Source organism: Mustela nivalis (assembly GCF_964662115.1).
Source record: "Mustela nivalis genome assembly, chromosome: 2".
Classification (NCBI taxonomy): Eukaryota; Metazoa; Chordata; class Mammalia; order Carnivora; family Mustelidae; genus Mustela; species Mustela nivalis.
In genome coordinates, this window is record NC_139021.1 from 115,666,086 (window position 1) to 115,693,397 (window position 27,312).

Genomic DNA, 27,312 nt, shown 5'->3' on the forward strand with positions numbered 1-27,312 from the left:
AATATGCATTCTATAATCCTATTTTTAAAACTTGTTATGAATTTAAGAAAAAAGGTAAGATTAGGTCATATGTTAATTTTCTAGATAAGCAAAGGAAGATATGGTTGTTCTCAATGTCAAGTACTAAAAAAAGGTGGTGTTAACAGTAAATAGACATGGTATTGAAATAAAAGGACAAATCACAGCGGTTGGACTCGTGGCTACTGCATGCAAACCATGAAATCTGTTTCATAAGGAGTGTGTAAAGTAATGTTTTCTTTCCCCCAAAATGGCTCCCTTGCTAAGCTGCAGAGAAGAATGTGGCCAGATGGCACAGTCTCATTTTTCTGTTACATCTCCTGACCCAGCAATATACGTTTTTTCCCACGTCACCTTAGAGAAATTACTTTTGTTCATTGCAGAAGTAATCTTTACACTGGGAATGGACCCAATAACTGTGACTACATCCCAGCACCGACTGTGATCATCCTCTTTCCGCCTTACCTTCTTCCTCGTTTGCTAGTTGATGAGCTCACAGCTGCTGGACCAGAGTTCTGTCCATAAAATGAAGACATTCCATCCAACAGGGCCAAATCTAAATTACCGAACTAAGAATATTAAAGCATGAAGCTGTGCCTTAAAAAGTAGCTAACCCACACCCATCTAACCCACACCAAAAATCATGCTTGTTTCAGAATAAAAGCTTGAAATGCCACAGTAATTTCTCAAGAAAAAGAAATCTTATCAATCATTACAAGAATACTAAAAATGAAAAGGACAAATAAAATAGTACAGATAGACCAGTTTATCAGCTCCGCTGTGTCATGTTAGTTGATGGAAGAAAAGACTATATTTATTTATTTATTTATTTATTTATTTGACAGAGAGAGAGATAGAGAGATCACAAGTAGGCAGAGCAGCAGGCAGAGATAGAGAGGGAAGCAAGCTCCCCACCAAGCAGAGAGCCCGATGCAGGGCTTGATCCCAGGACCCTGAGATCAGGACCTGAGCTGAAGACAGGGGCTTAACCACTGAGCCACCCAGGCTCCCCAGAAAGGAATATTTTTATCCAACAATTAAAATAAATGAATGTAAAGAGCTGAATATAATCGTCTAGAAAAAAAATAGCATTAACAACATAGTTTTAAACATGAGCATGATAAAAATTCTCTGTAATTACTTCGTTCATTGACTCTTACTCATTCTTAAATCATAATGGATTCTGGGCTTGGATAAAATTCCACTGGGATGAATGAGTTCCTGCAGGGCTGATATTTGAAGAGATGGATGGAGCTTTTGTTATAGTATTCCTTTTTTAATGTTGTTTATTTATTTATTTTTTTCTGTTGCTGTTTCTGTTTTTTAGACCCACTATGAGAACGGGGAGTATATCATCAGACAAGGTGCGAGAGGGGACACCTTCTTTATCATCAGCAAAGGAACGGTAAGCCCCTGCAGCACGAGAGCATACACAGTGGGGCAGGGGACCTGGGGTGCATCAGTCACCCCCAGAGATGCACACGGTCTTGAGAGAGAAATATTTGACAATGGATCTCCCAAAAATGATGCCAGAAGAAGAAAAACTGTAACTCTGAAGGCCAGAGAAGAGCTTGTGTTCTGTAATTTAATAGCCATGGCCCTAGACGCTGATGCTATGTCTACATAAATGGGAAGATTTCCATAATTTCTATAATTCAACAAGAAAAAGACTAAGGTCGCTTTAAAATTCCTCCGCAGTAAAAGAAAAACCAAAATCCAAAAAAATTCCCTCTAGTGATTAGGAGCAGGAACATTGCTATCTTGAAACACCCGGGCTTTGAAATCATGTAGCCCAAGTATGAATCCCACTAGAAAATTTACCAGTCTCAGTGTCCCTAGCCAAGTTGCTTAGCACTCTGATGACAAAAAGGTATAAAGACACTGATGTTTTATTGTGTCTTCATAAAGAAATATTGAGTTTATACTGAGAAACTATTAGAAGCCTTAAATTATAAGGGGAGGGATACGTAGGGACTGGACCCAGGGATAGGAATGAAAAATCATAATTTATCCACTTGTATTACTTTTCAGTTATCAGTATTCTAAATCTTTTAACTTTTATTTAAAAATGAAATAATTAGGTGAATTGGAAAATGGAGACTTGTGTAGATGAATACTCTAATACTCCAACAAATACCTTTCATTTCTTGCAGCAGTGAAGTCACAATTATTTTTGTGTTTAAATGTCCTTGCCCTATGACTAATGACTAGAAACTACTTTGCTTCACCATAAGTCATGCTTAAGAGGAATTTGGATGTACTAAGCCCAGGAAGCAATAGGAAAGGAAATGCCAGTGGAAGGGGATTTATATAGCAGTTTCATTCCTATAATTGTTACTTTGAAATTTAAGTTTAGGAACACCTGGCTGGCTCTATTGAGCATGTGACTCTTGATCTCAGTGTCCTGAGTTCAAGCCCAATGTTGGGTGTAGAGATACCTTAAAAGGTAAATAAATAAAAATGTTGAAGAGTTTTTGAAAATGTAACTAAACTTCTTTCTTCTAACTTAAAAGATATAAATGACTCTAGGACTTTATGGCTCCTACTAAAATAGGAAAGAGAGTTGTACAGTGCTACAGTAGACAGGATAGGTGAAAGATTATAAATCTTACTGGATCACATTTTCAATAATCCTCTCTGGACTGACTTTGAATCACGAATGTGTCAATGTTTACACCAACGACTTGTCACAGTAAACTGAAGACAGCATTCTTTGTGCTTGTCTCATACCTTTTCTTTTGACTGATAGCAGAAAGCCTGAGACAGAGAGAAATGTCAGGTGCCAGTATCTTACAGACATCAAGAAATGACACAACTGACCACAGTTATACTTAAAACTGTATTTTGAATTTTCCAATGTTAGAGGCTAAGGAAACTTGACATTGTGTGGTTTATGTGTAAGATGTTGGAGCTTTACCATTTGCTGTTTTATTTCTTAACATTTCCTAAAGGATCAGGGGAAATTGAAAATCCTCATGGTTATAAATGATTCAGTAGGTCACAGGGGAATTTTTTTTTTTGTCCCAACAATCTGGATTTATTTTTTCTTTATTACACTGCTAATCCTTTGCTATCATGGAATGATACATTTATCCGTTTAAGATGAATTTCTGACAGACTTTTGTGATTACACCATTACGGTAAATTTCAAGTACTAGCTAAAGGAAGCTGCTATTTGTAACCAGTTTCAGTTGCAGACAGGTGCATTAGTGTGTTGCTTTATTAGTTTTGTAAGATGAGTAAATGGAAATAGTGAGGAAATGCACCACAGGAACCTGTTCCCTTGGCAGTATTTCAGAGGACCTTGGGGATTCTGGGAAAATAGTAGTAAGAATATGTTAGATGCTTTTGATACAGTCAGGATGTTTTTTTTTTTTTAAGTAGCCATAGATTTTTCTAAGGCTGGTTTTCATGTCCTACAACTTAGCTGCTATGATTTTTAATTACATGAATGATATGATAATTAATAGATGGTGTATTAGTATATTCTATTCTATTATGCACATATTAGAATCAGTAAGTTAGATCCTAAAAAGCAGGAGATTAACACACTTAAGTCCTGTGGGAGGAAGAAGAGAGAAAAGTAACAAGAGTGCCTTTAAGTTAGCAGGCAGGTAAGTTGTGGAACTAGAATTTTCTGAATCTGTATGCTTTGCTTTAGGTATACAGATGTAAACTTGTTTTCATATGTATTTTAAAACTTAACAAAGAAAAACCCTGGAGAAGATGGTTTCCTTATTTCAATTGGACTGGCTTGTCCTTGGAACACGTTGTAAAACATGAAACAGAAGGCTAGAGTTACCAGTGGATTTCCCCAGTTCAAGACATTTATTGAAGCACAAAACTTTTTTTGTTTAAGATTTTATTTATTTACTTGACAGAGATCACAAGCAGGCAGAGAGGCAGGCAGAGAGAGAGGAAGGGAAGCAGGCTCCCTGCTGAGCAGAGAGCTCAACTCGGGGCTTAATCCCAGGACCCTGAGATCATGACCTGATCCGAAGACAGAGGATTTAACCTGCTGAGCCACCCAGGCACCCCCACAAAACTGTTTTTATTCTCCCATGAAACACATCCACACAAAGAGGAAAACTCAGAAATGCCTATTTCCCCCCATTAAATGTACACAAACTGATTTTTCTACAACTTGGGCAACATGTTTGCAGTGATATCTAAAAGATTCAGGTAGAAGCTGAGTTTGCTCTATGGATATATGTATATTCCGGTTGCCTGGAGATGTGACGCTCCCTTCCCCTAGCAATGAACTATAAAACATCCACGAATTCACAACAGAGTAATGAAAAATATCTTTGATAAAATCTGTAGCTGTGTCACATCCAAAAATGTACTCTCTCCATACACAAGTTAAACCAAAATTGAACAGAATTGGTAGGCAAAATTTCAGAGTTCCAATAATAATTCAAATGTATTTTGATTTTCTGATTCTATTCAACATACCTTTTATGCTACCATCAGAAAAAAAAAAATGTGATTCAAAAGTTCTTGTCCCTTAAATGCCATTTAACAACATGGCTTTTTTAAGAATTAACATGCGTTTAAGCATGTTGGTTAAACAAGTTGGCTTAACATGATATTTGGTGTTGAATATGAAAATTAATACTTTCATATGAATTTTTATATTCATATGAAAATGAAAATTTTCATATGGAAATTTTATTTGTATATGGATACATAAGAGTGAAACATGAGAAGCTCTTCCTTTATTTAATTTTTATTTTTATTTGTGTGTTTTTTTAGATTTTATTTTTTTATTTGACAGAGAGGGAGATCACAACTAGGTAGAGAGGCAGGTAGAGAGAGAGAGGGAGAAGCAGACTTCCTGCTGAGCAGAGAGCCTGATGTGAGACTCAGCCCTAGGACCCTGAGATCATGACCTGAGCTGAAGGCAGAGGCTTAACCCACTGGGCCATCCAGGCATCCTTTTTTTAATTTTTAAAAAGATTTTATTTATTTGACAGAGAGAGAGAGCACAAGCAGGGGGAGGAGCAGAGAAAGAGGGATAAGCAGGCTCCCTACTGAGCAAGGAGACTGATGCAGGGCTTGATCCCAGGATCTCAGGACCATGACCCAAGCCAAAGGCAGACACCCAGCTGACTGAGCCACTCAGGCACCCCAAAGCTCTTCCTTTTAGATCAAGAACAAGACAAAGATGTACATTATCACCATTTATGTTCAGTGTGGAACTAGACACCTCAAACATTGCATTAAGTCAAGAAAAATATATCTGGAAATGAAGAGATAGAAGAGTAATTATTTATGTAAATCTAAAAGAAACATAGGCATGTCTGTAGAAGAATTAATTATATATAATAGGTAATATCTATAAATATCTATAAAATGTATCCATGTAATGGGATAATATGCAAAGACAGGAAGTGAACTATGGTTATGTATATGAACATGGAAGAATTGGTTAAATCTCCAATTTAACACTGATCAAAAGAAGCAAATTGCAGAAGAATATGTGTGCAATGCTGTTATTATTACAAAGCTCAAAACCAGGCAAATACATGGTATTTATGCATGGAATGAGATGTGAGTGCATGTAAGAACATGCATTAAATTGCAAACATTAGAAAGGGGATCATGAACATAGGATTCATGACAGATATGTTGGGAGAGTGGGTCAGAACACATGGTGGAAAAAGAGACTGATTTACTCCTGTGTTACACAGAGGGTTCGATTGTCAAATCAGACTCTTAGGAATCATAAATCCTGCCCACACTGAATTTAGCTCATGACTCAAAGAATAGAGGCAAGCTTCAAGTTCAGAAAGAGACATTCTTAACCAGTACATGTCCCAAACTACCAGATATAGTTCCTAACGTGTCCTCATTCTGCATCAGGAGGCATTTTTGATGTGGGAATGACAGAGCCAATTTTTGAGTCATACATGCAGGACATTGTTTGTAAGGGGAACTGCTTTGTTTTGGGAATGCCTTGGTTTTTATAATCTATTAGTCACAGAGGTAGGAGAATGATTACCTCACTAACCCTCACTCCCCAGGTGAGTTTTCCCCATAAATTTGTAAATTCCAGGCTCCCCCACCACCACAAAATAAACATTGCTTTGTTTATGAAACCTGCTGAATGTGCACTAAAACACTTTCTTTTCTTTTTCAATTGTTTTTGATTAAACATGCACTCTGATATTACTTATTAAATACTTTGGTAAAAGGTCAATTTTTTACATCTTTTTAAAAGTATCTAATTTTTATTTTGGTTGTTAATTTTTTAAATTATGCATATGGTTAAAAAGTTGTAAAAAGTCAAATTACAATAAAAAACCTCAAATTACAAGACTACATATATGTCTTATAGAAAGAAAGTTAGCATATTGATACGTAAAAAGAACGTTAGAATACACTCTCTTTTATCTGTCTAGAAGTAAAGAAGCTTATACTCTAAATAGCATTTTATAGCAACAATGAGAGAGCAGTAGTAGTGATGGGGCTATTTCTTTTACAGTGAAATGGATGCATTTTCAAAGTAGGTGAGAGAAGTAGAAAAGGGGAGAAGTAACCAACTTTTTTGAGCACTTACTATTTTTTGTTAAGATTTCCTTATTTGAGAGAACAGGTGTACATGAGCACACAAGCAGGGGGAGGGGCAAAGGTAGAGGGAGAGAGAAAATTCCAGGCAGGTTCCTTGCTGGGTGGGGAGTCTGACTCAGGGCTTGATCTCAGGACCCTGAGATCATTATCTGAACTAAGGTCAAGAGTTAGATGCTCAACTGACTGAGCCACCCAAGTGCCCCGAGCATGTACTTTTAGAAGGATGCTTTTCATAGATTTTCTCATTTAATTCATGCACATACACACACCTTTTTTTGAGACCAGCCTTCCAGGTTTTGGACAAGGTGGGGAGCTAACAAGGGTTCAAACAAATGGAGTATTATCTTTAAGGCTCTGTGGTTAGTTCTTTCCCATAGCATTGTGGATTATAAAGTACTTTGAGATTTCAGGGAAAAGAATAAGTAATCTAGGCCAAGGTCAGAGAGGCTATCTCTGTGTACGTAACTTTCTCTACACTGGCTTTTTATTCTTTCTTTCTTTTTTTTTTTTTTTTTTTTTAAGAAATAAAGATTCAAGTGTCCATGCCAAGTGTCTGTGCATATTTACAATGATTCATTATATATACAAAGTAACAGTGTGGCCGTTACAACCTAAAAGGAAAGCTTTTATTCTTGCTCTTTTAACTGCTTGTCTTTTCACATATATGGATTATCCAGATAGGTTTTCCTTCACACTTGTTATATAAGCAGAAAATGGTCTATTCTGTAGGTGTCCAACTTTTTATAGCTCTGCTATTGCATTTCAGTAACATTTTTGTGAAGAATATTTCCAAAGCCACTGAAATCTCCCTATGTCTTGCATAAGTCTGCCCTTTGTAATTTCTTAATCATTTTTGCTGTTGTTAACCAGATGGAAAGGTACAATTATGTAACATATCCTTATGTCTGATTTTGAATTAATGATCTTACAGTATATTACACCTTAGTTAATGACTGTTTTGGTTTTGGTTTTTTATTCTTGTTGTTTTGGTTTGGTTTGGTTTTGGTATTGAGGACTGCCAAATAATCTTTAGTACAGATGAGAAAACCAAGGCCTAGAAATAAAACAATGAATTGATGTGTGCTGAAGTTTGGTCTTCAAAACATTAGCATCTAAATCACCTATTTTAATCTTTTCACATATAGATTTCCCAGTCCCACTATATTAGAACTTCAAAAATAGGAGTCTGGTAGCCTTTATTTATTTCTTTCTTCCAAGGTTTTTTTTTTTTTTTTTTTTTTAAGATTTAAAAATCTTTGACAGACAGAGATCATAAGTAGGCAGAGAGGCAGGCAGAGAGAGAGAGAGAAAGAGAAGCAGGCTCCCCGCCAAGCAGAGAGCCCGATGTGGGGCTCAGTCCCAGGACCCTGGAATCATGACCCGAGCCGAAGGCAGAGGCTTTAACCCACTGAGCCCCTCAGGTGCCCCTTCCCAAGTTTTTATTTAAATTTCAGTTGGTTCATGTGCAGTGTAATATTCGTTTCATTGGTAGGATTTAGTAATTAATCACTTAAGTGCTCATTCCAATAAATGGCCTTGTTAGTAGCCATCGCTCATTTAATGCATCACCTACCCACTATCCCTCCAGCAACCCTCAGTTTGTTCTCTATCATTAAGAGCCTTTTTGATGGTTTGTGTCTTTTTCCTCCACTTTGTTCATCTGTTTTGTTTCTTAAATTCCACCTGGAAGTGAAATCATATGATTTGTCTTTCTCTGACTGATTTCACTCAGCACAATACACTCTAGCTCCATGTACATCATTGCAACTGGCAAGACTCCATTTGCTTTGCTGGTTGAAAAATATTGTTGTATATTTATACATCTTCTGTATCAATTTGCTAACCAGTGGGCATTTGGGCTCTTTCCATAATTTGACTATTGTTGCTAATGCTGCTATAAATACTGGGGTGCATTGTACCCCTCTGAATTAGTATTTTTGTGTACTTGGGGTAAATACCTAGTACTGCAATTGCTGGATTGTATTCTGTAGTAGCTCTATTTTTAACTTTTTGAGGAAATGCCATACTGTTTTCCAGAGTGGCTGTACCAGTTTGCTTTCCCACCAACAGTGCAGGAGTGTTCCCCTTTCTCTGCATCCTCTCCAACATCTGTCATTTCCTGACTTGTTAATTTTAGCCATTCTGACCAGTGCGAGGTGATAACTCACTGTAGTTTTGATTTGCATTTCCCTGATGATGAGTGATGTTGAGCATCTTTTCTTGTGTCTGTTGGCTATCTGGATGTCTTCTTTGGAAAAATGTCTATTCATGTTCTCTGCTCATTTCTTAACTAAATTATTCATTTTTTGGATGTTGAGTTTGATGCATTCTTTATAGATTTCAGATACTAACCCTGAATCAGATATGTCCTTTGCAAACATGTTCTCCCATTCCATAGGTTGCCTTTTGGTTTTGTTGATTGTTTCCTTCATTGTGCAGAAACTCTTTATCTTGACGAAGTCCCAATAGTTCATTTTTGCTTTAGTCTTCCTTGCCTCAGGAGGTGTATCTAATGAGAAGTTCAGTGGCCTTTATTTTGAATAAGACCCCTTACCCTGAAGTTTGAAAAACAATGAGCTAGTGTATTTCTTCCCACATTTATAAAAGCCTCATTGGCATGCAAATAACCATCTCTGTGATATAGCTTGGTGTAAGAGGGTTAAAGCCCGCATCCCCATGGTTTTGAAACACAGTGTGGAAAAGTAATCGAATGGATCAGTGGAGAATAGTAATTGAATACCCTCCACCTTGCACGTACATTCTTAGTACTTATAAAAATCCTGGTCTTTGTCGTCCATTCTCTAAACTCACAAACCTGAAGCATAATATTTTTAAGTGTGCTTAAGTATCTAGCATTGTCTTAAGAAATTAATTTTTTCTGCTTCATTACATTTTCCAGGCAGGAGAGTTTTAACTACTTAACCATTCTAGAAGAAACATAGCCAGTATTATGAATATTAGTAGAACTTGAAGTAGAAGTAAATTAACACAAAGGTACATTTATGTCTTCATTCATGCAACAGAAAGATTATTACTCTCCTTCCGTGGACTGTCAACCAAGTCAAAAGTCCTGTATGGGCCCAGATATCTTGTTTAGGTAATAAAGCTTTTCTGTTCCAATAACTCACAGCTCTTTTATTAGGTGCTTATAAATCATAGACAATGTCAAAGATAAACCCGTGTTTTTGAAGAGCACACTCTTATGGTAAAAAAGGAAAAAGATATACATGTAATTCATAGATCTTTAAAACATGAAATCCTTCTGAATGAAGCATGCAGACCTTAAGGACTGTCATGGGTTAGAGACTATAAGAAGACTTCATGAACATGGGAGTAGCCTTTGGAATGGTGTGTGGATCCTTGGGAAAAAGAGACAGGTGTTGTCTTAGAGATAGGAACATGCATGCAAGGGGCCCAGAAAGATTCTTATTGCAGAGAATGGAAGCAATTTAAACATTCACCTGTAGGGAATTAGATGGATAAACATATGGAAAGGAAGATGGCATGGACACATTCAAGTAGAAGAGCTAGATTTCTATGTAAGAGCATGGATAAGCAATAAAATGATATTACGAGAAAAAGTGTAAGTTGCAGAACGATACACCCTGTCTTAGGTTATTCATCTATTTTTAAAAATTCAAACATAGACACACACTAAAAAAGATTGGAGGAATGCTCACTTAATTCTTTATTATGCTTGCCTCATAGGAAGTCAGAATTAGAATTAAGTGAAATTCAGATTTTTGAGTAATTTCTTACTACTTGAAAATAACTCGAACATATTTGGAGGACATTTCTTGTGGTTTGCATGGAATTTTGTGATATTCCTCTTTGGTACTTTCAGTAGTAATGTCTTCATGGTCTTCATGAAAGTAAGCTTAAAAGGAGAAACAGAAATGGAATTAACATCATCAGTTAGTGTTGATTTGATCAATCACTGTGTGCAGTGGACATAGACCTTTGTTTTTCTTTGTAGGTAAACGTCACTCGGGAAGACTCCCCCAGTGAAGACCCTGTCTTTCTTCGAACTTTAGGGAAAGGAGACTGGTTTGGAGAGAAAGCCTTGCAGGGGTGAGTAGATGACGTGTTACACAGTTGCTGTTTGAGTGCCACATAAACTCCCCTCTCGTATTCAGAGCTCTGAGCAAAATGGACTATTTACTGTTGATCCTAATATCGGACACAGACCCTTGATGACCGTTTTTATTTATTTCCAAGTGGACTTGTAATGTATTTATATAGGCTTTGGGATTAATTGATGAACTTGTATAATATCATTTTTATATTAATGGGGAAATTTCCTGGCTTTGTGCTCATCTATGATCTCTATAAAGACACTGAAAGAGAGGGGTAGAGTTTCTGTTAAGCTTACTTTATGCCACAATTTTGCTCTGAATCTTAGGAAGATGATTGGTTGAGAATTCTGAAATCCCTGAACTGACTACACAGAGCAGAAGGCGGTGGATGCTTGCCTGGCTTCACGTCTGGGTGGAGATTGTCTCTGTGGGTGGAGGGTAGGCACATGAAGGTTCCCTGTGAACAGTCCAAAGGCTGGACCCAGAGATGTGCACTGTACAAGGTCCCTGAATTTGACTTGTAAAGGAAGACCTCAGGAAGCAAGCATTTGGGATTTCTTCCCACATACGATGAAAGGAGAAGCCAGTTGACTTTGAACCACACGTCGAGCAGAACACATGACAATGACGGACCTCTTGGGATGTCATTCTTGCTTCCATTATGCTTTCACTTAAAAATTACATTTTATGCATTTTGTTTGAATTTAATATGAAGAGATCATTTGGGGAGTTTTGATTTAAGGCACAATCACAGAGAAGGGTTTTGTTTTGTTTTGTTTTCTTTCTTAGCCAAACAGAGACCCTGATAAGTCATCTTCCATACACCACATTACCTTATGAACATTCAGAGCTTAAAGCCTTTCACTTTCTTTTTTTCTTCTTAGTTCATTTGATCCGTATCTGATGAGCATGTCCTTACCATTAGATTTTTTTCTTAATGGAAGAAATTCCGTGCTTGCTGTACATTCACAAAAGAAGGCAATAAACATTATCTTTTTAGTATAAAGTGCACAAACCTATCATTTGCATTTGAATCATTCTGTCCCTTGATTATGCATAGAGGATTCTAGAGAATAATGCCTCCTGGTTCCATTGGTCCAAGATTAACTGCCTGTGTGAAAAATGTCATTTCCAATAGGGCCAAAGAAACAAATATTTTCATTCATTTCTGATTGAGATCACAAGTGGAACACCAGAAAATAAAACATAATTGAAAATGGACAGATTTTCTTTTGTAGCTTACTGCCCCTGAATTTGTGTGCCCCTGAAAGAAAGCTTTTAGGGTGAAAAACCCTTTCTAGAATGTGTCTTAAGAAGGGACCATGAGGATATATAGTTCGTGGAGAAGTTACCAGATTTCCTCTGGTATCAGAGTGTCATGGTATTCCATCTGGATTGAAATCACTCTGGCATGTGGCTATTCCCATGAACTGTTTGCAGCCCAAAGTCTCTCTTATACTTATTCGGTCCTCTGCTCCAGTGGGCTCCTCACTCTACCCCCTCCCCCGACCTTCCCCTGACTCCATCTTCCCCCCTGCAGTGTCTTTCTTTCTTGTGCCTGGAGCTCTTACACTCCCACTGTTCAGCCTGGCTTGATCAGCCCACTCTAAGTGCCTTCTTCAATGTCACCAGCAGTTCACTACTTGCATCAGAGAATGTTCTTCCTTTTCTGTCTTCTTTGCATTTCCCTTCTCAGCCACAGTTTTACCCTGCTGACCCCATCCCCCTTCCTTTGCCCCTTCCTTCCTTCTTTGTTTTTTTTGGGAGAGAGAGAACAGGAGTGCATGAGCGGGGGAGGGGAGGCAGAGGGAGAAGCAGGCTCCCCACTGAGCAGGGAGCCAGATGTGGGGCTGGATCCCAGGACCCTGAGATCATGCATGATCTGGGCCAAAAGCAGGTGCTTAACTGACTGAGCCACCAGGTGTCCCCACCCCTTTTTTCCTTCAAATTCCCCTTCCTTTGGGTCCCTTGCAACTGTTAGCACTCTTAGAATTTCTCATTCAGTTTCCTAAAATCCATCACTGTTTTGTCCTCAGCTCTCTCTATCCCATACATTTTTATATACATTGAGATCCACGGTTGCATGTCCCTTTGATGGGAAGTCCAAATACTCACATTCTTACATGAGCCCTGTATCTGGCACTTTTCAGATACTCAACATGTATTCGTCAAATTGAATGAATGAACGAATGAACAAATGAACCTCTCTAATGAAGCCCAGTCAGGCATTCCCTTCTAGCTGGGATCTTGTTTCTCTGCTTGGATCCATTGGGCAGTATGTAAGAGGTTATGAACTTCTTGTATACAGGGGGCAGGCCGGTAACGTACATAGGTAAGGTAAGGTGGCAAATTAGAACCCTTTACGTGAACAGGACAGCAATTCCTGACCTCCAGCTCATTGCTAGGTTTCTTTGTTTATTTTGTTTTTTGATTTTTGTTTTAGCAGGAAAAAAAATGTGGGTTTTGAAAAAAAAAATGAAATCTGATTTTGTAACTTGATTTTTGAAAGAAAAAAAAACTGTGCAAACAAACAAACAAAAAACCCAACAAACATTTCTGCAAATGCTTTGAGTTGTGAGCTGTCATTTTGTGATTTCTGTCTATCAGGTATGTCTTCTTAAAATGCTGTATCTAGAATCAAATGAAGGAAGTCTGTTAGGTTATCCCTTCTTGATTATTTCCTTCCTTTGATATTTTTAACTGTTTTGATGTTCTCTGTGTGTAACCTGTTTTTCACTCTGAGTATCTATGTTCTTTTTTTTTTTAATCTTTTTTTTTAGAGTTTCAATGTTTCACACAAGAAATTCTAACTTTTCACAAATCAGATTGATTTGCTTGTTTCTCTCTAAAAGCCTTAAAAATTGATGTTGCTTTGAGATAGAAAGTCCTTTGGGCACTGTGTGTTTCCTTTTGGGTAGTGTCCATGCTTCTTTGCAAATCAAGTGATTTTTATCCTTGGAAGACCGATTGCATAGAGTTCTCTGCATGTACATAACACAGCATTTCAGCTTGTTCTCTCACATGTAAAATTTACATGTACTGGGATTTGTTGCTTTAGTTTACTGAGATGTTCAACAGAACCCTGAAATATTGATAAATTGGTTTATTTTGACACAAATCCTTGACCATACTTTTTAAATTTCAGAGTACTTAGTACCAGTAGCAGTGAAGCACACGGTAGATGGTTGAATGATGGAGCTGAAATGTGAGCTCCATACTCCGTCTACGGAGCTCTACCCTAGAGTTCCGCATCTTGAAGGAACAAGCTCAATTTCCTTGTTCTATGCAGACAGTAGGGTCCCAGCTCTAGCCATTTTATAATCTATATGGTTACCATCCATTAACCAGTTGGATCTCATTAGCAGAGAAACTGAGGTCACAGATTGCTTTCACTTTGGTTAATGAGAAGCAGATTATTCAGTATTCCTTGGCTTGAGCACTATTTCTTCCTTCCTTCCTTCCTTCCTTCCTTCCTTCCTTCCTTCCTTCCTTCCTTCCTTCCTTCCTTTCTTTCTTTCTTCTTTCTTTCTTTCCTTTTTTTGTTGTAGTAATGGGTTTTCCACACCAGAGAGAGGGCAACATGTTGTACTGTTTACAGAAGGACTCTTTCCTTATGTACAGGAAAACTCAAGTTGTCTTTAGGTGAAATTACTGCAGGTGTAGTCCAATAACTCATGAGTCAATCTACCACATGCTTACTGTGGCTTCAAACTCTCTCCACCTGACTTGAAATCATGCAGAATCCACATGGGAACAAATGGTGTCCAATTCTAAGCCACACCCATGCTGTACATCTGGAGTAAGAGGGAAAAACTTAAGAGTAAGAGGAACCTGACCAAGATGGGGCTGAGCTCCCACATGGCTCGGTCCCCATCTCCTCACATTTGAGTCTCCAGTGTAGCCTGTGGTGAAGAGTTCCAGCCCAGGAATCAGACTGCCTGCGTTCATATCTGCTTTGTCATTTACACATTATGAGATTCTGGAATCTTCTCCTTTAATCAGAAATGGTGGTGATGATTATACCTAACTTTCTTTATTGTTTGTTTGTTTAGTTGTGGAGAGGAATAATCAAGGGGATTGTTGAAAAGCATTTGAGTGTCTAGAATTTAAATTATGCTCAGAAGAAGTAGCTGCTTCCATCAGCACCACCACCATCTTATTTCCACTATAATTATCAATACAATTGGCATCATCACCAGCATTACTCCCAAGAATGTTCTGCTACTTCTTGCCAAACTTTGGAACACTTGGTATAACTGAAGTAGCATTAGATGTGGAGTCAACCACTCACTAGTGATATCACTTGGAGTGAACCAGTACCTCTTTGGGTGTCTGGGTCTGGATTTGGAAACCAAGGCAGTTGAACTAGATTATCTCTAATGTTCCTTAGGTCACAGCCTCTGCTTCTTTGGGGATGTGACCTCTCTACAGATGGAACAGAGCCCTGGATGCCAAATGCAGCCCTTCATTCCCTTGTTAAGTGGTGACCTTTACTAGAAGGCCCTTCCCTCCAGGAACGATCCTAGCTCTTCTTGCCTATCTTCCAACATCTATGCCACTTGCCATGCTCTGTCTTTATTGATGGAAAAATAAATAAATAAATAAATAAATAAATAAGCAAGCAAAGGCTATATTTCCTCAAGGACCATGATCTTGGGAAGGTGAATTAACATTTCTAAACCTGCTTTTCTCCCCCTACCCTTCTTTTAATTAATAAAATGATAGTACATAAAAGGATATAATGCCAGATATAGCATTTTAATACTTTGTGGTATTTGAATCTGGTGATTTGTGTATTTGAGAATAAAATATTACAGATCAAACTCAAGCCTCCTTGGTCTCCTCTCCATTCTTTCCCTTTCTCCCACCATCACCTCCTGAGGTTGGCCATGTGCACCTTCTCTGCTCCTGTGTCTATAATTTATTATGTATATATTGTGTTCCTAAATGCACATAAGCTGGGTTTTGTCTTGACAGTTTTGTACATCTGACATATCTGTTTGACATTGGGTGGATATGTCCTTTCTCTTCTGTCACATGAATTGCATTTGTACCATCACTTAGAGATTTTTACTCTTTTCTATTCTTTTAATGATTAAAAGATTGTAATATGTATAGCCAATATGTAATGTTCACCAGTGACTCTGTCCTTCTCTTGAATAACAAGGATCTTTGTGTGTTTCAATCTCTCCTACCACCTTCCCTCCCATTCTCTAGTCTCTGATTCCACCTGGTTAGTAACCCCCCTGGTATCAGTCATTATTATGACTGTATTTTTGTAGGTACTCAGGTATTCAACTTGCTTACCTATTGCTTTGCCCACAATTTCTTCTTCTATCCAGCTCATTCCTTTTGGGTTTATTCTTCAGCAAGTGTTCCTAGATGATCTGTTCGTATTTTCTGCCTTTGCCTATACGTACATTGGGTTGTGCATGGAGATCTAGGTTAAAATTTATTTTTCTTTGACATCTTATCTTCTGAAATCATAGTCTGTAGTGAGTCAAATCACTGTTCCTTTAAAGGTCCTGTGTCATCATCTTTGGCAACTGTTCCTTTGTCTTTGATGCTCTGGATCTTTCCTACAATCTGTCTAGGTGAAGATATGTTTTATTTTTCCTTCATATCCCTCTGTATGTTCTTTCCTTCTGAGAATAGAGTTTTCTGCAATTCTAGAAAATTCTGAACATTACCCCCTACATACTTGCTTTCACCTCACTTTCTTGAATCTCTCATTTGGGGGCTCCTGATACTCTAGGTTTCAGTTCCTTACCCTACCAGCCTTCCTTCTTTTCTCCTGTTTATATGTTCTTTTTCTGTATCATTCTGTGCTATGTTTGTCATGGAATCTGGGCAGTTCTTTTCCTTCACCTGCATTTCACCTGGATTTATCAAGTCTTAAATTCAACCCATCGACTGAGCAGTTGCCATTGATTATTTTTTAAATACAACGTTTAGTATTTCTACTTGGCACACCACAGTGATTAGAGAACTCTGCAATAAGACCTCCTGGGTTCGAATCCCAGTCCCACTATTTACAAGGTATTGTTTTCCTTCACCTCTCTGTTCTTCAGATTCATGGTTTGTAAATGGGAATAATAGTACCTGACTACATACAGTTGGCAATTAATAAGCCAAGTGATGTGTAGAGTATGTATCATTATTAGAATGATAACTAGGACACATTAACATATCATTATATAATGTTCGCTGTTACGGTTTTCATGTCTGTTTTATATTTTCTTTCCTTTATCTCTTTATTATTATTAAAATCAATTATTTGAACTTTTCTCTTACTTTAATTCTAATGTTTGTTATATCTGTGAACTCTCCCTCCTTATTGTGTGATTTATTATAGCTCGTGTAGGTTTTTGTTGGTTGGTTGGTTCTCAGTGCGTGCCTGTTTTCAGTGCAGTTGGTGGACGGGTAGATCCCCTCCAGGAGCATCTCTTAGGAGCTATTTCTCATGTTTCATATTTGTCTTTGTGAAGATGGGCTTTACCTTGATTTCCCTGTACCATGAAGTTCAGAGAGAAAGAGTTCAGATCTCTAAATTGGAAGGCTTGAATTTCGGCATCTCTTGGGGAAAACCTCCTGAACCCTTACCTCGGCCAACAGAGAGAGAGAGAGAGAGAGATCTTTCCTTTTCTCATCTTTGTTTTCTTTTCTCCCTCCTTCCTTCCTTATTTATTTTTAATTCCAGTATAGTTAACATACATACATGATGTTGTTTCAGGTGTACAATATGGTGATTCAACATTACCCAATGCTCATCATGATAAGTGTGCTCTTAATTCCTCTCACCTTTTCCCTCATCACCCCCACCCCTGCACCCGCTGCTGCCTTCCCTCTAGTAATCCTTAGTTTGTTCTCTATAATTAAGAGTCTGTTTCTTGGTTTGCAACTTTTTTTCTTTTTTCATTTGTTGTGTTTCTTAACTTCCACAAAGAGTATAATTAGATGGTATTTCTCTTTCTCTGACTGATGTATTATGCTTGCATTATACCCTCTAGATCTATCCATATTGTTGCAAATGGCAAGATTTCATTTTTTCATGGCTGAATAGTATTCCATTATAATGAACACACCCACACCCACATCTTTATCCAGGTTCATCTATAGTTAGAGACTGGGGTTGCTTCCATATTCCACTATTCTAAGTAGTGCTGCAAAAAAACATATGGGCACATAATATCTTTTTGAAGTAGTGTTTTCCATTTCTTTGGGTAAATACTCAGTAGTGGAATTACTGGTTCATATGATTATTATTAATTTTTTGAAGCCCCTTCATACTGTTTTCCACAATAGCTGCGCCAGTTTGCATTCCCACCAACAGTGCGCGGAGATTCCTTTTTCTCCACTTCCTCATCAGCACTTGTTGTTTCTTCTGTTTTGATTTTAGCCATTCTGACAGGTGTGAGGTGATAACTCATTGTGGTTTTGATTTGCATTTCCCTGATGATGAGTGATGTTGAGCATCTTTTCATGTGTCTGTTTGCCATCTGGATGTCTCCCTTGGAGAAATGTCTGTTCATGTCTTTAGCCCATTTTTAATTGGATTATTTGATTTTTATGTTTTGAGTTGTATAAGTTACTTACATATTTCAGATACAAACCCTTTATTACATACATCATTTGCAAATATTTTCTCCCACTTAGTAGTTTGTCTTTTAGTTTTATTGATTGTTTCCATTGCTGTGTAGAATTTTTATTTTGATGTAGTCCCAATAGTTTATTTTTGCTTTTGTTTCCCTTGCCCTAGGAGACTTGTATAGGTAAATGTTGCTAAAGCTAATGTCAGAGAAATTACTGCCTGTGCTCTCTTCTAGGGTATTTGTAGTTTCAGGTCACAGATTTAGATATTTAATACATTTCAAGTTTATTTTTGTGTATGGTGTAAGAAAGTGGTCCAGTTTCATTGTTTTTGCATGTTTCTATCCAGTTTTCCCAACATCATTTGTTGAAGAGACGTCTTTTTCCCATTGAATATACTTGCCTCCGTTGCCAATGATTAATTGACCGTATAATTGTAGGTTTATTTCTGGGCTCCCTGTTTTCTTCTGTTGATCTGTGTGTCTATTTTGTGTCAGTACCATATTGTTTTGATCACTATAGCTTTGTAGTATAACTTGAAATCTGGGGTTGTGTTACCTCCAGCTTTGTTTTTCCTTTCAACATTGCTTTGGCTATTCAGGTTCTTTTGTAGTTTCACACAGATTTAAGGATTATATTTTCTAGTTCTGTGAAAAGTGCTGTTGGTATTTTGATAGAGATTGCATTAAATCTGTAGATTGCTTTGGGTATTATGGTCATTTTAACAACATTGGTTCTTTCAGTCCATGAGCATAGGATATCTTTCTATTTGTTTTTGCCATCTTCAATTTCTTTTATCAGTGTTTTATAGTTTTTAGTGTACAGGTTTTTGACCCATGGGTTTACCTAGATATTTTATTTTTTTTGGTACAATTGCAAATGGGACTGCTCTCTTCATTTCTTTCTGCTACTTCATTACTAGCATATAGAAATGCAGTGGATTTCTGTATAATATTTTGTATCCTGTGACCTTAATAAATTGGTTTATCAATACTAGTAGTTTTTTGAAGAGTCTTTAGGGTTTTCTGTATAGAGTATCATGTCTTCTATAAACAGTGAAAACTTTACTTCTTTCTTACCAGTTTAGATGTATTTTACTCCTTGTTTGATTGCTGTGGCTAGGACTTCTAGTACTATGTTGAGTGAAAGTGGTGAGAGTAGTCATCCTTGTCTTGTTCCTGATTTAAAGGTAAAAGCTCTCAGTTTTCCACCGTTGAGTACGATGTTAGCTATGCGATTTTCATATATGACCTTTATGATGTTGAGGTATGTTCCCTCTAAACCAACTTTGTTGAGAGTTTTTATAGACACTGTACTTTGTCAAAGGACAGTCGATATTGTATATCGTCAAAGACTTTCTGTGCATCTTTTGAAATGATCATATGGTTTTTATTCTTTTTTCCTGTTGATGTGATTATCATGTTGATTAATTAGTGAATATTGAACCACTCTTGCAGCCCAGGAATAAATCCCACTTGATCATGGTGAAAGATTTTTTTTTAAGTATTGTTGGGTTCAACTTGCTAATATTTTGTTGAGAATTTTTGCATGCATTATTTATCAGAGATAGTGGCCTGTAGTTCTCTATTTTTGTGGTATCTTTATCTGGTTTTGGCATTAAGGTAATGCTGGCCTCATAGAATGAATTCAGAAGCTCTCCTTGGTTTTCTACTTTTTTAGAATAGTTTGAAAGGAACAGTTATTAACTCTTCTTTAAATGTTTGGTAGAATTCATCTGTGAAGCCATCTGGTCCTGGACTTCTTTTTGTTGGAAGTTTATTACTGATTCAGTTTCATTGCTAGTAATTGGTCTGTTAAAATTATCTAGTTCTTCCTGATTCACTTTTGATAGGTTACATATTTCTAGGAAATTCTCCATTTTTCCAGGTTGTCCAATTTCTTAGCATATAATCTTACATAATATTCTTTTATAATCCTTTCTATTTCTGTGGTGTCTATGGTTATTTCTCTTCTTTCTGTTCAGATTTTATTTATTTGATTTTGTTCTCTCTTTTGTTTTTGTTTTTTGGGGGCTTTTTTCTTGTTTTTTTTTTTTATTTTTATTTTTGTTTTTGTTTTGTTTTGTTTTGTTTTGTTTTTTATAAGTCTGGCTAGAAGTTTATCAGTGTCATTGCTCATTTCAAAGAACCAGCTCCTGGTTTCAGTGGTCTGCTCTATCATTTTTGGTTTTGTTTGTTAGTTTCCACTTAATTTATTTCTGCTCTAATCATTATTATTTGCCTTCCTACCACTGGTTCTACATTCTGTTTGTTCTTTTTTCTGCTTCTGTAAGTGTAAAGTTAGATTCTATTTTTTTTTTAAAGATTTTATTTATTTGCCAGAGAGAGAGGGAGAGAGAGCGAGCACAGGCAGACAGAATGACAGGCAGAGGCAGAGGGAGAAGCAGGCTCCCTACTGAGCAAGGAGCCCGATGTGGGACTTGATCCCAGGACGCTGGTATCATGACCTGAGCCGAAGGCAGCCGCTTAACCAACTGAGCCACCCAGGCGTCCCTAAAGTTAGATTCTTTATTTGAGACCTTTCTTGCTTCTTGAGATAGAACTGCCATTCTATAAATTTCCCTCTTAGAACAGTTTTGCTGCCTCCCTAAGATTTTAGACTATTTTGTTTTCATTATCATTTTTCTGCATATAACTTTTTATTCTTGATTTTTTTGTTTGATTCATTCACTGTTTGGTAGCATGTTGTTTAGCCTTCATGTATTTGTATTCTTTCCCGATATTTTCTTGTGGTTGATTTCTGGTTTTGTGGCATTGTGGTCAGAAAAGATGTGTGGTATGATCTTAATTAATCTGTTTGAATTTGTTGAGACTAGATTTGTGCCCTATATCTATTCTCCAGATCTATTCTGGAGAATGTGCCATATGCACTTGAACAGAGTATGTATTCTACTGTTTTAGGGGAGAATGTTTGAATGTCCACAATAGATATCTATTAGGTATCTATTAGATCCATTGTGTCATTCAAAGCCACTGTTTTCTTGTTGATTTTCTATGTTGATAATGTAGGTGGAGTGTTAAAGTCTCCTAACATTATTATATTATTCCTGATTGCTTCCTTTATGTTTGTTAGTAAGTACTTTATATATCTGGGTATTTGGGTTATTAAGTACTTTATGTATTTGATCCTCTGTTGGGTATAAATATTTACAGTTGTTATATTTTCTTATTGGATTGTTCCCTTTATGATGATGTAGTATCCTTATTTGTCTCTTTTTATGGCCTTTGTCTTAAAGTCCATTTTGTCCAATACAAGTTGAGCTATCCTGGCTTTCTTTTCACTGCCATTTATGTGATAAATGCTTTTCCACTCTTTCACGTTCAATCTGTATGTGTCTTAGGTCTGAAATGCATCCAGAGCCAGAGAAAGTTATTTCTAAAGCTTGTGTCTCTTGTGTAAAAATACTCTTAACTCTGGCCTTAGGAAGGGCTCAGTCCCATTTGCTATCTTGATTGGACCATAGCCAGCCTCCTTCACCCATCCCCATGGGCTCTCCTGTCCGGCTCCAGCTCATCTCTCCCAACTTAGGACCCATCTGTTTGCAGCACGGAGACTTTTAGGGGTTTTATTTTGTTTCTTTTTTGTGTTTTAGTGAGGACTATAATTAATTAGCTCTTAAACAGAAATGATTCTTGTGAGAATTACATTGGGTAATCTATGTAAGATGTAACAAAATTTCTAGTGGGATTTTCCCCTGTTCTGGATCTGTGGCTTATGTCCAGAGCTAAAAATCTCCCAGTACACAGGGCCAGCTTCTTTAGCAGAACTGCCTGGAAAGAGCCAGAATTGCTGTATTAGTATCACTACTCCATCCACAAGATGGCCTGTTGGGGAGAGCCATGTTCATCAAAAGAAGTTGTTCCCTCTGTATTCTGGTCTTAGCTTCCTTTCTTGTTGAGGATTTACAGGTAAACAGGTTTTTAAAATAGAGTGTGTGAAAAGTGATACTATTGCAGAAACCCAGCATTACCATGTCTATATTTCCATCCTAAAACTTTTTCTGACCTCCAGACCCAGTTTCCTATGGGGCACATCTGCTTACATATCCCTCAGGTACCTCAAATGGTGCTTGGGCAAAGCTAAATTCACCTTTTCTCTCTTCCCTGGCAAATCTATTCCAAGTACTTCCTTTTGTAATAAGTGATTTTCAAACCAGACATTGGGGCATTATCCCTGAGTCCTGCCACCCCTGACATCTCCATACCACTGAGAACTAATCCTGTTGAATATACCTTCCAGGTAACAATCAACATCACCGGTGTCTTGTCATTTTCACTGCCACTGTTCTGATTAGTGCCGCCATGATGGGGTGCCATCGGGACTACTGTTCATCCTCTCCATTTATTACTCTTGTCTGGTCTTGTGCACCTTGCATCTCCTCCACTCACTATGGTTATAATAATTTCTCAGAATTACTTTCTAAGTGTCCATAATAAATGAGTGACTTAAATCGAGTGTCTTAAAATAGTGGAATTTTTTTCTTCAATAATTCTGGAGGCTCAAAGTCCAAAATAAAGGTGACCATGTTTTCTCTGAAAGCCCCAGGGAAGAATCTGTTCCATGTCTCTTTCCTGGGTTCTGATGGTTGCCAACAATCTTTGACATCTTTGATTTATAACTTCATCATTTCAATTTCTGGTTCTGTCTTCATATGGCTCTCTCCCCTCTCTGTATTTCGTTGCAAAATCTTTCTCTTTTTATAAAGACAAGAGTCATGGAATTTAGAGCCTACCCTAATCCAGTATGGCAGCTTTTTGAATTGGTTGTATCTGCAAAGACCTTATTTCCAAATAAGGCCATATTCATGGGTTCTGGGGTTTAGGACTTTAATATAGCTTTTGGGGGAACACAGTTCAACCCACAACACTCTCTCAAACAAATGGGGTCATACCCCTTTCCTTCCTGAGGGCTCCCTGTGGTGCCCCCTGCTGAGAGGTCTTTTCAGTCAATCCTGCAGTCTCATCCCTCACATGCCTCCCTCATGGTCTGTGCTCTTGTCATACTGAGATCTCCAGTGGCACCATCATCCTATGATGTGGTTTGGTTTTAAGCATTTGCTGTTGAATGATCTTTTGATAATTACAGTGCCTCCTGGCATGGATAAATAACTGAACTTAAAACAAGCCCCAACTGGGGTGTTAGAACCTGGCAGCCCAGCCCAGCTCACACCCCAAGTGTGCAGGCATCTGAAAGCCATTCCTCTGACATCACTGATTACTCATGATAGGGACACATTCTCTTATAGCTTGACATGAATATGCCTGGGATACAATAAGTTACGGGGTCTTGATGTCACATCAGGGAATTTATGAGAATCCTATCTTGGTTTGCAAAAAAGTGTACTGCACACAGAATATATTTATACACACATGCACACACACATATCCCCCCCACACACACATATGCGCAACCCCCTCCAGCACATACATTTTAAATTATAGGTATCACTATGGGAATACCTCTGGGCTAGCCTCTACGGACAAGAATTGGAGAGAATTTGATCAGTAGAATTTAAGCACATAATCTCTGGACTTCTCTGAAAAACACCTTCACCTGGACTATAAAGTTAGTTGCACCAAAATAGTTTGTTGTTGTTGTTGTTTTGAATTTATTTGATTATCTCATTAATGCTTTAGTGTGCACTATTGACTCAGATATACTGTTACAAGTTAATTTAACTTAGTATAATTGCCAGTAACTGATCAGTAACCCAAGACATATTAGGTTTAGGTAAATTGGGAAATTGGTTATTTAGAAAAATTCTTCAAATACAATAGAATTTATAAAAGAGGACTTCTGTTCTAGAGAAAGGCTTTATGCCTGCATGTATAAATAATTGTTCATATAAAAGGGATTGCATTTTTCTGCTTGGTTGGGGAAACATCAGGGCACCTTAGTATTTTTCCATAGAACAGTTTCTTTATCCCTACTGCCTTAAATATAAGGTCATTCAGTGGTGGAAATTGAGCTACTTACAAAACAATTCAGTCCCTCATTGTTATTCTCCAACATGTCATTTGGACAAATAATTTCCTTTAGGTGCCACAAGATAAGAAAATATAATGTGAATTTGAAAATCTCTTCAAAAACAGATACAGAAATGTTTCATTTGAAGTTAATCTTCTTGTTAATGAACTTGGCTAGTGTTTTGTGCCTCTGTCATTTTTATTCCTTCCAAGTCTAAATGATTGCTTCTTAATTTTTCCTCCATACAGTGTAGAAGAAAAATGACTTGTTATAAATCATACTTTGAACAGGAAACAAAGATTTTAATTGGTTAGACTCATTGTTATTATGCTAATCACTTGTGATGCCTGACAAAAATTATTTTAAAGCACTCTGGATATTCTTGCTGAGAATTATCATTGAATGTAACACTTACTCATGTATTCTGATTAAGACCATGTCCATATGAAATGAGCATTTCTAGCTATGTTTGACCTCACATTGTTCTCATGCCTCATCCATAGAGTGAAATATGAGTGGGAGGTATTTCAGAAAAAATGTGCTATATAGTCATTGTTTTACCCCATATCCCAAGCATTAAGGCAAATACAATATTAAGATATTTCAAATAGTATTTAAAGGGCTTCAAGTTGGAGCATAGCTCAGTTTGTTGAGTATCCAACTCTTGATCTCAGTTGGAGTCTTGATCTCAGCTTTGTGAGTTCAAGCCCCACATTGGACTCCACATAGAGTCTCCTTAATGAATGAATGAGTGAATGGCTTCCAGTCCATCAGCTTTTCCCAGGGCCATGTTCAGATATGTCAGTAAGTAATCTTATAGGTGTCCATGGTTTAAATAAGCAACAAACAATAAGAAATTGAAAAAATGTCATTTATATTTGCAACAAAAATAACAAATCCTTGAGATAAATTTGATAGAAGATGTGTAAGACCTGTACACTGAAAACTACAACACCTTTCCAAGAGAAATGTTGAGATGGCTGTCTTCATGAGACTCAGTGTTGTCCTCCCAGATTTATCTCTACATCGAGGGCAATCACAGTCAAAATCCCAGCAGGGTGTTTTGTAGAAATTGACAAACTAATTTTAAAATTCAGGTGGAAATTGGAAGGACCTCAAATAACCAAAAGAACTTTAAAAAGAACACATTTGGAGGAGCAACCCTACCAGCCTTCAAAACTTATTTTAAAGCCTCAGTAACTAAGGCAATGTGGTACTGATGTCAAGATAGACAGATCTATGGAACAGAATGACTAGTAGCAAAATTGACCAGACATATATTGCTGTCCTAGAAGGCGTTGCCATAGCAAAATATCACAGAGTGGATGGCTGCAATAGCAGAAATTTATTTCCTCAGTTCTGGAAGCTGGGCATTGGAGATGTGGGTGCCAACATGGTTAGGTTCTGGGGAGGACTTTTCTCTTGGCTCTCAGATGGCTGCCTTCTTGCTCTTTGCTCACGTGGCATTTCCTTGGTTTGGGTCCTGTGGACAGAGAGTGCAGGCTCTCTGGCGGCTCTTCCTATAAGGAAAAATCCCATCATAAAGCCTCCACCTTTGTAACATTCTCTAAACCTAAGTATGTCCCCAAATGTTCCATCTTCAAATACCATAATACTGGAGGTTAGGGCTTCAACATAGAGGGGTACACAACTGGGTCCATAGCATTGGACAGTTGGTTTGCAACAGCAGTTCAAAGGAAATTCAGCTAAGAAAGGTCAGCATTTTCTGTAAATGGTGTTGAAAATAATGTACATTAAGTTTAAAAAAAATTGTCCCTATACCTTATACCATATACAGAAAATCAGTTAAAATGTATCTTAACCAAAACTTGAAGTCTTTAAGAAAAAAATGTAATAGATAAATTTTGTGAACTTTGGTTAGGCAGTTTTGTTTTCATATGGCACACCAAAACATCAAAAAAAATGTTTAATTATGTTTCATTATGATGAAGGATTTCTATTCTAGAAAAACAGGAGTAAGAACTAAGAAAATATTTCACTCCACAGACCAAGAGAAAATATTTTCAAACTATAATCTGAAAAAGGACTTGATTCCACAATGTGTAAAGAACTCTCAAAACTCATAGTAAGAAAACAAAAATCCCAATTTTTAAATGGCAAGTGATTTGAACAGACATTTCCACAACAAAGAGAAAATGATCTTAAATAAGCATGTAAAAATTTGCTCGTCCTGATATGTAATAGGGAAATTCAAATTAAAACCACAGTGAAACACTACACATCTTAGAATGCCCAGCCTCTAGAATATGGGTCATACCAAGCATTGAATATGTGGAAATGAGTGGAATTTCCATGAACTGCTGGTGGGCATGTAAAATGGTATGACCACTGTAGGAAACAGATCATTCCTTAAAAAGTTAAATGTATTAGTTCCCATGTAATCAACCATTCCATTCCTAGATATTTACGTGAAAGGTTATAGAAAGACCCAGACTTTTACATGAATAAGTATGACTGCTTTCTGTGTAATAGCCCTAAGCCTGAAATGACCTCTGTGTGTCAGCGTTTGAATGGATAAACAAATCATGGGATAGCCATACAATGAAGTACTCTTCAGCAATAAACAGAATGAAGTTTTGATTTACTCAACAATGCAGAGGAGTCTTCAAATAATTACAATGGGTAAAATAAGCCAGATAGAAAAAGGAGGGCATACTATATTGTTCCACTAATATAAAATCTAGAAAATGCCAGCTCATCTCTAGTGATGGAAAACGGAGTAGGGCTACCTAGGGAGGGGGTTGACAGGAGGCAGAGATGATAAAAGGCTGCTAGGAACCTTCAGGGATGATGGCTATGCTTGTGGTCTTGAGTGCAGTGACTGAATCCATGGGAAATTGTGCATATGGATGGGGGTGGTAGAAAACCTGTATTTAACTATGGACTTGAAACATGTGCAGTTTATTTGATGTCAGTCATATCTCAGTAAAACTCTTAGGACATTTTCAAACTCACTCAACAATCTATAAGCTATCCTTGATACAGTGTCTAGTGTTAGCGAGACAACCACCAGCTCTTTGGTGGCCCGTTTCCCACCCTTCTATGC

At 37.4% G+C, this 27,312-nt stretch overlaps 1 protein-coding gene across 2 annotated transcripts in view; it reads left to right on the forward strand.

Annotated features, from left to right (window-relative positions):
- Window positions 1-27,312, forward strand: part of PRKG1 (protein kinase cGMP-dependent 1) — a 1,242,412-nt gene that overhangs the window by 1,014,713 nt on the left and 200,387 nt on the right. For both annotated transcript variants that reach the window (XM_082721092.1, XM_082721091.1), the window contains exons 6-7: window positions 1,346-1,423; window positions 10,568-10,662. In XM_082721092.1, coding sequence (XP_082577218.1) covers window positions 1,346-1,423; window positions 10,568-10,662 — 173 coding nt within the window. The remainder of the gene's footprint in view (window positions 1-1,345; window positions 1,424-10,567; window positions 10,663-27,312) is intronic.